Consider the following 13,601-nt stretch of genomic DNA (forward strand, 5'->3'; position numbering starts at 1 on the left):
TTCAAGGATGTTAACTGTATTCCTCGTCATTAGGCTGCTGCCATGTAAGGTTTTACAGAAAGCAAAGGTTTCAGTTTCAGCAAATCTGTGTCCATCCAAAGTCTCTCTGATGTCACTTTAACCCCAGCATTATCTTCCCCTGGTGTAGGAGGCCGACCACTAATGCTGAAATCTGCAACTTGGGCATTTAACGTGTAGGAGTAGCTTCCTATACACAACCCAACCATCTCCTACACAACCCTTCTGCATACGCTGTCGGGACATTTGATACTACTCTGGAGAACCATGAAAACTATGTCATGACAGCACACGGTGCTGGTGTCAGAGTCCAGTGCCAAGCATCACTGCACCAAGTGACACCGGCAGCTCCATCGTTACCTCTGGGAAGAGGCCACAGACCACCAGAGGAGCCACCTGATTAGAACCTCATGGCTCTTAATGCTGCCTGAGATGGCCATAAGACCTAAAAGTTTACATTTTATTCCAAAGAAGTTTTTGTGGAGTCATGACATACAGGTTTCTTGCTACGACGATCTACCTTCCAGGGGAAGCATTACTAGCAAAGGGAAGGGAAGGAGTCAGGTCCTGCACAGACCTCTTCATCAGTGAGCTGAAATATAAGCAATAACTGACAATAATTTGGGAATGCTGTATACAATTTGATGGAAGGATATACATTGCCATGAGTCAGTCAATTGGTGGAGCTGATTGGGACAAGAAGACTGCTCAATGAGCTGGATTCAGTCGAGTGCAGGTTTAACAGCATCCTCCACTACTTGGGAAGCAAGAACATCACTTCACTTATCTTGGAAATGCTGTACAATTTGAAGGAAGGATATACATTGCCATGAGTCAGTCGATTGGTGGAGCTGAGTGGGACAAGAAGACTGCTCCATGAGCTGGATTCAGTGCAGGTTTAACAGCATCCTCCACTCCTTGGGAAGCAAGAACATCACTTCACTTATCCAGCAGGGGTAGTACCCCAGACAGGAGAGGCTCAGAAGGGACTTAAGAAGTAAAAATAAGCTTGCAGGTGTGACACAAAACAGGAAAGTGGCAAAGCAGGCACTCCTCAGCCATCGAAGCTGGCTGCTGGTGGAGTCTTGTCAGCTCTGCACCTGCTCCATGGATGCATGAGCCTAGAGTCACGGTTCTGCTGATGAGAAGGGGAAGGAGGGGAAGAACCAGTGTGCAGAGCTTCTCCCAACTGTTGCCATCTTTCCCACTTTCAGAAATGGCCTGTCTGGCTCCCCAGGGCTCATGTCCAAAGTGCTCCTGCTTTCTCTCACTCTCCTACAGCAAAAGGGAGCCCTGTACTCTGCTCTCTCATGGCCAAATCAAGTTTTGCCAACATTGCCAAGAAACGTTGAGTCTCCTCTGGAAAAAGAGCCTGGGGTTGATCAAAGGCAAGGTGAGGGAACGCAGCAGCCTTCACCCTCCTGCTCTGCAGAAATCCTGAAGGAATACCTCTGTCTGTTCATACATCTGAGCCATTCTGTAGCTGGTAACAACACTCATCTCTTTTCTGATCTCTCCTGGGATCAAACCTTACAACACTTTCACTCTGGAAAGAGGTGTTAGACTACAGTATTTAAAGGCTTCAACATTTACTCATAGTCGAGCACTTCCCTTTAGACATTCTTTGTACAGCACCCCTTTACAGAGAGGCTTGTAAACAGCATTTATAACCACTAGCACGCCACTTAAAAACAAGGTATTCAGTCTCAATAGCAGAAATCATGCATAAAACAGATTAGTTTAAAACTGCCTAAATTATAAGCGTCTCTTAGCCAGAGCTCACATCTTGTAACCCTCTTTGCCAAACAACTGATTTCTCCCTAAAAAAAAAAAAAAAAAAAAAAGCAGCATTATAGGCTGCCCTGAGTCCACTACTTTTTGAAGCATTTTGAAGAGGGGTGGGGGGAGGGGAACTCAGGCAGCTAATAGAGCAGAGATAACTGAAGGTAAGTCCAAAGTTTCACCACTTTACTGAACTTCTGATAGAAAATAGCCATCTGAACTCATCATACTTTCATGCTTATCACCAAGAATTGACATTATGCATTTAAAAACCAAGCCTTTTTAAAGCAAACATATAGAAAGCAAAATACCTGTAAGATTACCTCAAGAGCAGATACTTTTTTATCGTAAGTACTTTTCACCTAGTATTTTAGCTGTATGTCTACTCCAGGAACAAAGACAGGAGCACAAACATGCTATCTGTGCAAGTGCCCTCCCCTAAGGGATTGTGGCCAGTTTTAACCCTTGCCAGATTTTACTTAGTGCCTTCTATTTTCTTAGACAAGATACTCAGCTTTCCAAATCTCATAAGGCACTCTGTCAAGGGAGAAATTCTTTAATTTTACTTTGTTACTAATCAGAAAACATCATTATGATGTTTTCATAATGGTGGTAGGTGCGCCCAAGGTAGTAGATACACCATCCCTGGAAACATTATGTCTCTTCTCTGTCAACTCAACCAGCAGGTAATCAACTCCATCATCAACTCCATCAATTTCCGTTTCAGTTAAACAATTTCACAGAGCACAAAAGCACTATAAAATCTGTTAGGAAGTCCAGATAACACAGAGATGTCACTGTCTTCAATGGAAACGACAAGAATGATGGCAAACAAAATGAGAAATATTTTGCTTGCCCAGTGCAAGGCATTTGAATAACAGGATTAAACTAGGGCAAGAAAAAGAGAAGGGGAGTAAATTCTTAAAACACAGGAGTATAACTGTTTGTATGCAAAGTATACCGAGGACTCCATCTGACAGATGGATAATGAAGCAAGAAATCATCTGCTCAACCACCTTGCAACAACCACATAACTAAATCACCATCAGCTGAGAGTGGAACAAGCATCTGTGCCAAACACAATGACAGGCCTTAATCTCACCTTCAAAGGCATTGAAGATAAGAATTTTTCCTTCAGAAATTCAATGGGGAAATTTTACATATTCTAAACCAGAAGGTACTTATTCAAAATAGAGTGTAAGCATGGAAGGGAAAAGATAAGAACTCTTTTGAGCATCTAACCTCAATTTGGACTTCTCAGAACAATATTATTTCCGTCAAGGAACGTGGGTTATTGTTATTTAGTTGCATTTTTTGGTTTGGGGTTTTTTTTTTTAAAGAATCTGCTTCATAAGATGCAAAACTTAAAGAATCTTTTCAAACAAAAGAGCTTCACAAGCAGATTGCAAAAGATATATTACTTTGAGCTACCAAAACTTCAAGATTTGAATCTTTTCAAACAAAAGAGCTTCAGAAGCAGATTACAAAAGATAGATTACTTTGAGCTACCAAAACTTCAAGATTTTCAGTTCCATAGATCAAGGTTTCCCTCAAAAGCATAACACTAACCTCTTGCCTAAGAAAGCATGAGTCTTCAAATTGCACTACTTAAGATTGACTTTTTTGCTTAGTACTTCAAAAAATGTTTTTTTTCTTAATCCATCTCAAAAGCATAACACTCTAACCTCTTACCTAAGAAAGCATGAGGTTGTCTTCAAATTGCACTACTTAACATTGACTTTTTTGCTTAGAACTTACTTCAAAAAATGTTTTTTTTCTTAATCCATATAAAAGTTTACTATGTTTACATAGTAATTTCCTCCAACTTCTGATTCTGTATTATCTATAATAAAAAAGCAACCCCTCCCCAAATTCCCACAGGTTTTCTAACCCCTTAGTCCACAGTTCAATTAAAAGCTTCACCGTTACGGATTAAAGACAGACAAAATAGAGGTTTTGTTTCTTGAAGGAGATCTACAGGAGTTATTGCTCTCTCCCTGTTGACTGCATGTCTGTTAAATACAAATGAGTTCAGAAAACTTTAGCACAGCTCATGAAGAGGAGACAGTCCCACAAAGTGACAGGGAATACCTAGATTGAGAACGCAGTTATGAACAGAGACTGTACAGACACCAACTTAAAATAGCACAGCAAGACAGAGCTGCCTTTTGCCAAAATTTGACTGCAGTTTTAATAATTCAAGTCAAAGCATGAGGATCAGGCTAAACTGAAATTAAGATTATTCAACATGAGTAGCAGCCCGTACAACCCAGTACCCGGGTAAGACAGTGCTGAGACACAGTGCATGAGACACCTCAAGCTTCTGAACCACTCAGTTCAGAGAGTGCTCGGTTAAGTCAGCCTCCAATAAATTATTTACCTTTTTTTAATGTGCCAAGACACTATGCAGAAGAAAGTCTGCAGCTTGAACCATCCACAACTTTCCTATTTCAGGCTCTCAAACACTGAGTTGCCAGACAGCTCGTATGTGGACGGTGTTACTTGACCCACAGATCCCACACAGACACACACACCAAAGCAGTTCCAAGAAAAGCACTCAGGAGCCTGTAGAAGTGAAAAACGAAAAAGCCCACACCAATCTGATAGAAGCTGAAGACTCCTGGTTCCATATGACTAGTTCTACCTGGTAGCGAAGCTACGGCGGTTAGACCAGCTGATGGTGAAGGAGAAACTAAAACTAGAAAGCCTGGAAAGTAGGTATTTGAGGGACTTAACTGGGGAACAACAGGGCAGGAATGAAATAAAAAAATTTTAAAAAGTGAAAAAAACCCCGTAGGGCCCAAACATTTATTTGAGAGGTACTTCAATTAAGATATGAAGGGATAAATGAGAGATGATCATATCCCTAACATTCATGATGAATCCATCCAGGGAACACCACTGCAAAAATAAGCCTCTCTCACTATACATTTCCCAGCCTGCGAGAAGAGGATTTGATCTTAAATCACCAGAAAGCAAGTTAAGCTATTCTAAGTGCTGCCTCAAGGAGCTATTTCTGAGAAGTGCAAGTCTCTTCCTGCTACTTCCAGTAAAGATCTGAAATTCATGGTGAAGAAAAGTTCATAGCCAAGTCCAAGATTTTAAGGGCAGGACCACATGTGTACGGTAGCAATGGCTGGAGCTCAAAGAAATACAGGTGTCTGCACAAGTTTTGTGGCTTTGCTCCTGTAAGGATCAAAACCAAAATAGAAGATGTGAACCAATCAGAAATGTTCTGCTGATGGAAACTCAACTAGGCATATACTGATACTGTTAGTTTCCCTACAAAGAAGGATGCATCTTGGAATTAAGAGTGTTGTCAGTTAATAGCTCATCCATCAAGCCCAGGATTTCAAAAGATCTTCAACGACTGTAGATCTTCAAAAGATCTACATTATGTAGAGGAAAACTAGGTATCGATCACATGAAAAATAATTTTGTTTCACTTGAAAGAATCACTCCCTTTTTGAATTCTATGTATTGCATTTTGCAAAAAGATCTCTTTGTAGAAGAGCTTTTTTATATCTGTATTAATATCCTCTCCAGACGCAATTAATGGAAAGATGCAACCACTTTCCTCTCAATGCCATGACTGACACTCATTTTTCTTGCATCCTTCTAGACACAAAACCAGAATATATTTTTTAAAAAAATCAAGGTACATATTTACGTTGGAAAATGCTCAGAGATTAGGTGATCTATTATATAGAGTGGTGCATTCTTTCATCGACATTCTTGTGTTTATATAAGGCCTCCCACAGACAGTTGGACTCACTGGATTTTGAGAAAAGGAAACAGCACAAAATGAAGAATATAAACATCTACCATTGTCTCTATTCATAGACCCTTATATTTGTTGGACAGTATCAGACTGCTTCCCGTGTGCTACAGTTTAAGTTGGGTACCTTTCTGGAGCTGCTGTCTTCACTGGAGTAGCCTAAAAATAATCTGAAAGATATTTAATATAGACATTATCAGCTTTTTGGTTTTTTAATGCCTGAACATGAAACATATGCTTTTGACTATACTTTCTAGAGCAAATCTGTTAATTGCATCAGTCATTCACTGCAGTTAAAGTACAGATAGTCCACAAAGCAACAGTGACTCAGTAATGAAGGTTTAAGTCTACCCCCTTGCTTCTGGTGTCATTTCAACATCACCCTGTCTAAGAAGTACAAATTGATTTCATCAGTCCTCTTCATTTGTTAGATTAATTTTGCTGCTGCTAACGGCCTTCTGTGAGGCTGGAACTAACAGATCCGCTACGACAGCTTTAACTAGAAATGACAAGATATTTGGCACTACCAATATCTCAGTTAAAGTGCAGCAATATGACAAGTCGGCTGAAAAGACGACACATGGGTGGGGGGGAAGAAAAAGGCACATAACTGAAAGACTGTAGTGCCTTACTTGTCCTCCATGGCATCAAGCAACATCTGGGGGGGAAAAAACCCAACAACTTTGCATTTAATTAATGGTGCAGGTGATTTAGTAAATTAATTTGGGTTCTATAAACTGAAAAAGAGCCTGATAAAAATCTCACAATTCCCACACTGAAGAGAAATAGCTATTTACGTAATTCAGTCACAGATTATGAGGTAACCAAATGAACTGTATTGCTTTGCTACGTTACACAGTTACTTGTATACGTTTTGTACTAGATATCGTGAATCTAAGCTATCAGCTATCTTATTGCAGTTAAAAAAACAAGGTTTAAGACAAAAACAGCACCTTAATGATTTAGCTGAAGGTTTAAAGTCATACAAGATATTGAAAAGATAGTAAAATACATATATATTTATTTCTGCTCTACTAGACAGACCTTCTCAATTCAACTCAAATATTCAAGTCATTGCAAATGAATACACATTTATCTTCAGTAGTACGAACTACAGTGGATTATTTCCATACTTTATGAAACGGAAAAAACCTGAAACAAAAAGAACAAATAATCTCAACCTTGCTCACTTCCTTTTAATTTAAATACCTTAGATATTCTTCCCAAGTGAAATAACATCTTCCTCTTTTTACCTTAGAAAGAGTGCCTTTTCCCCTGTGTTTTTCAGGGAAGATTACACAGATGATGAGGGTGACTGGCTCCTGCAGGGTTAGAGGGGAGCTTTCCTTAAAAGTATTCACGAACTTTCAAATTCAAAACCTGTTAGCAATAAAGAAATGAAATTGCTCTTTCACTTTTCATTGTTTTCACCGTTATTGAAAAAGGCAAAAACTCTAATGTTCAAAACCTTATTTAAAAATACAGAGTGCTAAGTAGGCATATTCTTGAGTATCAAATCAAAGCGCAACAGATGCAAGATGTGAGAACTTAAAATGCATCTTCAGTCTTTTCATAATCTGCAAATCTTTTTCCTTGAAAGGTGATATTTCACACATCAGTAGTTTCAGACCTGAAAGGCTCTTGAGTAGCACTGCACTTAAGAGTTCAATATTCTTTTTTTTTTAAAAAAAAAAGGTAAAATAAATGCGTAGTTTGACAAAGCACTCCAATAGTGAAAACAGAAGCGGAAAAACATCCCTAAAAAGATCTTGAAGTTCACACTATATTGACTGTCCATTGTAATCTGGGATCTTTCAAGAGTGAACAACTTTCAAGATTGATAAGTAGTGAGATTGAACTCTGCCTCTTCTTGCATGCAGTGCCTACATTTATGCCCACTACATTTCTAGGTGGTCTGAAGTTAATTACTCCTTTCCACCCTTTGTGTTCTTTTATTAGTGGATATTTGAATAAACATCACTTGAAAGCCTGTAATGAAAAGTTGAGTCCCACTCCAATAAAAACATACAAACATATTCACATATTTTACTGTTCTAACATAAAACGTTCTCTATAAAGAGTAGGAATTAAAATAGTGTCAGGTAACAGGATTACCTAAGGACGCATTAAATTTCTTTTTCCACAAAATAATTAAGTTTCTTCATTAAAACCAAACAGTATTTCAGTTGTACAAAACAAGCCCTATAGATCTTTTCTTTTACTTCTGACAGAAATTTAATTAGGACTGATAAAAGATTTGTGAGATATTTTGTTGCAACAACAGCAACCCATTTCAAGTAAGAAACTAATGTAAGGTTTTATTTCTGGTCACTTACATGACTAAAATACCAATAAAAAAAAAAAAAGGATCCATTCTTAAGCTTCATAAATTCCACTTTTTTAAACCTCTATTTCCTCTACTTAAATCAATTTTGCTCAGAGGGTGTAGTATATTTCTATTTCTACTTATAATACTTTTTTTCCTTAGTTTTTTTTCTAAGAATAGAAAGAAGGTGCCATTACTGTTTTGCTTCAGAAGCCAGTCCTGTTATCAGAATAGACTTGGCATGGCCAAACACACACAAAAGTGTTCAGGTGCAGTATCATACAGATCAGTAAAGAATATACAAAAAACTGTGTATAATACTGTGACAGCTTTTCAATATATTCACATACAGTATTCATGACTACCTGTAACTAAACTGGCCATAAATCCTGAAGAACCTTGTCTATAAAATTGAGTAACCCATCAATATACTGTATCTCTTCTAAAAATACCCGTATTTTACAGTAATATACAAGGTATCTGCTTGCAAACACAGAAGTAGCCATAAATAAAACTTTATTCTTTCATTTCATTTACAAGCTACCAAGTACCATGTATTTACACAGCACTGGACACTTAAAGTAGTTGCAGTCACAAAATGATCCAGACAGCTGTTGATAAAGTAAAGGATCTTAAGATAAAAGCAAAGTAATACTGTAACAGATAAGTGGCAAAAAAGCAGTTTTGCCATAATGATCAGACTTGCATGTTGCATCAATTCTGGTTGAAACGACTGAGCGCCATGCGATTCTCAGCTTTAATTGTTTGCAGTCTGGCTAAAGTTTGTACAGTCATTTCTCTTTTGCAGTTATTAAAATAAAAAAGTTAAAAACTATAGCAGCAACAAGCAAACCCTGTGACAGGAAGGCAAGGTTTAAGAACTAAAAAAGTTTATACAATGTGCTTAGGAAGGTTGCAGACTTTATCTTCCATCGGCTGGGGTTCGACTGAGTGACAACATGATTCGGGCGTATCTTTCACACAGTTCATGTGTGGAGTAGGAGGGTAACTTTGGCGGGTCATTGAAACCTTTAATCTCTGTAGAACAATCTAGCAGTTTTGGCAGGAAATCTGTCAGCTTTTCTTGCAAGTTAGCTGCAAATAAAAAAAGAAAAAAATCCGTAAGCATTTACATCTGCACATGGAATTCTCCTTTTTCTGCCCAACATTTACTCTTTCTTTTATTAGTGGGTGGGAAGAGGAGGAGTTTCACTTGGAATAATCCACTTTCTTCAGGTCTGCCAGCAGTAACTAGGACATACCAATTCCTAGTAAGATGTTAATATAAAAGCCTCTTCAGATGGTCTACCACCACAAATGTTTTTCCATTCAAAAAGCATATTTCCTTTAAGGCCTAATAACCCGGTTCAATATATGGAAAAACTGTTTATTTAAATGCGTACAGGATTATTTAAAAGTCATGGCAGCTCAAAATACATTACCAAGGCACAAAAGACAGAGGGTCAATTCAAGATACTGAAAGCATTGTATTTATTTAAAAATGGTGCGCAATCGCCTTTTACCTTAATGAATAAATGACTTACGTTCCATTTCTTGTCCAAGATAGGAACACCAACGGTTTCTCATATCTTCCACAGCAACAATATCTTTTTCTTCCATCTCATCCACCAGTAGTAATGGCAAACACGGGACAATAAGCTCATTCATAATGATCAGGCCATTATTTACTTCCTGATCATCTCCTGATTCAAACAGTGCTGCAGCATGTTCATTTAGTTTCTTCATAAACCACCACAAAAAAGGAAAACCTTTAAGTACACAGCATTTCACAGTCTACCATGCATCAGTTTCTGTTTGTTTTTAAGCGCAGTCTTCCTACAAAGCTACCTGGTAATTTGTATTAAGCACAGCTGAGTTTTAAAGTTTACAGTAATGATGCACATACTCTATTAAGCCACTATGATCTTGTGCTACTCCTCAAAGCCACTGCCAACTCAACCTTTGCAGCTTTACGTTTTAAAGACTGAGGTCCTATCACCTGCTTTTGTTTTCTCACTATTGCTAAAAGTAGCATAATCAAGGAAAAAACCCCTCCTTGTTTCCTGCTGATGCCTTTTCCAATATTTGTCTCCCCATCAAACTGTGGCAACAGGGCAAGTCTGTTCACCAACACTGTCACCTGTTGTTCCTACCTAGCCCAGGCACGATGGCAGTGACCACACTACTTAAAATCATAAAGATGATTAATTTTTTAAAAAATGGAAATAATGTTTTCCTTCTCACTTTTGCTTTTTTTTTCCCTTGCATAACTCCAAGTATTAACTTGCTAATGAAAGGTGGGTTTTGTTGGATTTGGTTCACACGATGGCAACAGTTTTCTACTAATAACTTTTGTTAAACCTATGCAGCAAGTTCAACTTTTTTGAAACATACTTCACCCTTCACTTACTAGCAAACATTCTCGTCTGTAGTGAGATATCAGCTCTTCATCATGCCCTCTGTATGGGCCTTTGGACAAGAGTTCTTTGTTATTCTGGTAAGCATAGATAAGGTAGAGCAAGGCTTCCATGTAGCTGAAGCAAAGTAAAGAAACAAACACATTAGATGCAACATCCAGGTACCACCTGTTCCAAGCTAACCACTGTGCTCTTCACAAGACAGGTAACTTCACCTCCTGGTTTGACTAAGTCCACCCCTTCCCACCAATCTCTTCATAACGTTGTTTTTTCTACCACATAGTTTCATCTTTCATACACATTAGAAAAATTTATTTTTCTAATTTTCTAATAAATTTTTCTATTACCAGGTTAGATCACTTGCACATGAAGTCTGACCCAAAGTTCACTAAAATCAATGGGTATCATTTCACTCACTTCAAAAAGTAGCTTTGGACTAGCCTTGAGTACACATTAAAATTTAATTTTCCCTGCGTTCATTTATGTCACATTAAGTTTGATCTTCTGCTGCCATCTACATCTTGACAGCTTTCTACACCTTAACAAATAAGATTTAAAGCTGTTACAGTTAGTGAGGGCAAAAATTCAGTTTATTTTTTAGAAATAAAGTAAGTTCTTCCAAACTGCTGAAGTCTAAAGTGATGGAAGAAGCCACAACAGCATTTTGAAAGCAGAAGTGCTGCTAGAATGTTGGTATGCAGAAAATAAATACAAGCCTAATTAGTAAAGGACAAGTAACAGAGTACCTAAGAACCTAACAGTTAATAATCATTGCGATCCCCTCACACATAGATCAATCTCCCCATACACTGCTGCATACTATTTCCAGCAAACAACTTAAATTGTTAATTCTCTGACTTACAGAAACCCAGTTATAACAGAAAACCACTGAAAGCAGTTCACGCAGTTACCCTAAAAACAAGCGGTCAGAAACCTTGTTTTTATTCAAATTAAAAACATCCAAGAAGAGAAATTTCCTAACAGAGTGTTAGAGAAAAGATATATTGTGCATTCACTCGCTCCTAATGAGAGCGGGAGGTCATGGTTAAGGTTTAAACTACCAAAACCAAACCACCAAACTACTAAAAATGGCGAAAAAAAAGAAGTGGGAATACGCATAGGACATACCTGAAAAATACGTCAGAATTTTCCTAAAGCAGACAGACTCAAGACTTACAGTAATGTCTCCCAATGAGACAACACAAAAAGAAAGGAAAAGGCTACTTGAAATAGCAGTGGTTCCTACAAGCTTTACCTTCTAATATCCCTGTTTAGAAGAAAAAGATGAAGCCCAGGACAATAATTTCAGAATCTACTGTGAAGTTTTTTTTCCATCATGAGACCTGCTTGTAGTCCCTTGCGATTCTAAACATTTATTGCTTCAGTAATTACTATATTACATTGCAAGTATAGTCATTGTTCTCTACCTTTTTGTCCTCAAAATACAAAGCTATGCTTTCATTGAAAGAAGTTCTATCACCCTCTCCTCAAGTCCATTTCTCCTGCCTATGAGAACTCCTCACATCACTGATCACCAACACAACAGACAGCAAAAAAGTTAATGTACAAGAAAAAGGGAGAAGATAATGGCAAGGAACTGGAATTATTGGATAATATAAAGCCAGAGGGGCAGGACATTCTCTCCCTTTCCATTCCTAGTTCAGCTATTTGTGAAATTGCAGGTTGAAATTACAGTGTCAAAAACTCAGTTGATTTAAATAAAAAACTTGCTGCTGATCGTGGCCTTCTTCCTATTCCCTCTTCCTGCTCCTTCCCTCCATTGTGTGACCTTTCTCTGAAACAACCATAGTGCCAAGGAAAGCTATTTTAGATCACCATTACTGTACATCCAAGCTCGGAGTCCTTATATAACCTTGAGAGTCTGAAAAATAATACTACGGTGTAAAATGGCAAACAATTTCTGCCTTTTTACACCTGAAGCAGATATGAGCTCCAGCCTATGAAGCCTAAGCCTAAAATCACTGAAGCTGCTCACAAAATTATGGAGCTCACTGGGTCTAGGCTAAGTTTTAACACTGCTTTGAAAATGGTATTGCAGTCAAAACTGAAAAACTGTCTTGGCTTTCCAAGAAACTTAAAAGACAACTGCTAAGGTCTGCAGTTTGTTCCATTTTCAGTCAGTACCACAAGAGTGAGCTGCAGGTAAAACTCACTAGCTGGCTGCATCCATCTCACCCACAGCAGGTTCCTGCTCTACAGTACAGTCAGAGAAGATATGCCCGGAAGACCGCTTAATTCTCCACCTGCACTGAAAAGGGGGCCTTGTCAACCATCATAAGGGAACACTGAAAGTAAGCATGAAAAAGGTACACCAAACTACTTCTTTAATGTCACGTTTGCATTTGCTCAACACAGTACAATTATTTAAGGAAACCAGAGACCACCCATATAAAGGTTGATTTTTGACTCCATCTAGAGATTAAGTGCTTCCAGGTATCAATTAGTGTTACAAAAACTAAGAAAAGTTGGTTGACTGAAGGAGATGAGTTTCCGAAAAAAGCCTCAAAACTGTCCTGCTAATGAAGGTCGATTATGGAAGTCTCTGTTTTCATAAATATTTTAAAGTTATATTTTTATGATTTCAGTGCTACTAAGAGAATTGGAAGAGTTCATTAATTTAGCCTAATTTTCAGAATAAGGATGGTAGCACTGCCTTCCAGAATGTATCAGATTGGAATCTTGGTAAATATCTCAGTCTTTTGGGAACCTGCAGCTGAAACATGGGTGTGTAATTGCAATAGATGCCTTTAGAGCAGGTAAATGGATACCCAGATCCTCACCCATCCTCTGACCATGCTTAACTCTAGTCTTACTGTCTTTGTATTAAACACCTCTTGAAGCATTTATGAAATTGCATTTCTTGCCAACGGCAATAAATGATACACTTCCTTGGATGTTAGTTGAGTCTGATAGTATCATATTTTTTATTTCTGACCAATATCTAAGACCTGTCATTACAGGCTTGTTTTCTAAATTACAAGGAAGTCTGGTAACAAATGCCTCACCCTAATTCTGCAAATTAATGTAAATAATGGAAAGCTATGCTAAAAACTGTTCATCACAGAGAAGAAACCTATGCATCCCTCCCTCACCCTGGCATAATCAGAATATATTATGGCAAGAAGTGGTTTAGTGAAAACACTGGTATTTTACAGTTGGAGGTGCCATCCTGGAGTTCCAGTGCCAAGGAACTCAAAGATCCTGTCTGCCTGGTTAGAATGTGCATGAAGCCTGGGGGTAACCAGGAGGATTCCTACAC

The 13,601-nt window shown here is 38.2% G+C and overlaps 1 protein-coding gene across 1 annotated transcript in view; it reads right to left on the reverse strand.

Moving 5' to 3' along the window:
• Positions 1 to 8,403: 8,403 nt before the first annotated feature.
• Positions 8,404 to 13,601, reverse strand: part of USP25 (ubiquitin specific peptidase 25) — an 88,855-nt gene continuing 83,657 nt past the window's right edge. The window contains exons 24-26 of the mRNA XM_014938008.1: positions 10,315 to 10,438; positions 9,449 to 9,644; positions 8,404 to 8,999 (exon numbers count right to left, since the gene is read on the reverse strand). Of these exons, the coding sequence (XP_014793494.1) occupies positions 8,827 to 8,999; positions 9,449 to 9,644; positions 10,315 to 10,438 (493 nt within the window). The 3' untranslated portion in view covers positions 8,404 to 8,826. The remainder of the gene's footprint in view (positions 9,000 to 9,448; positions 9,645 to 10,314; positions 10,439 to 13,601) is intronic.

This window comes from Calidris pugnax, unplaced genomic scaffold (genome assembly GCF_001431845.1).
Source record: "Calidris pugnax isolate Ruff unplaced genomic scaffold, ASM143184v1 scaffold25, whole genome shotgun sequence".
NCBI lineage: Eukaryota > Metazoa > Chordata > Aves > Charadriiformes > Scolopacidae > Calidris > Calidris pugnax.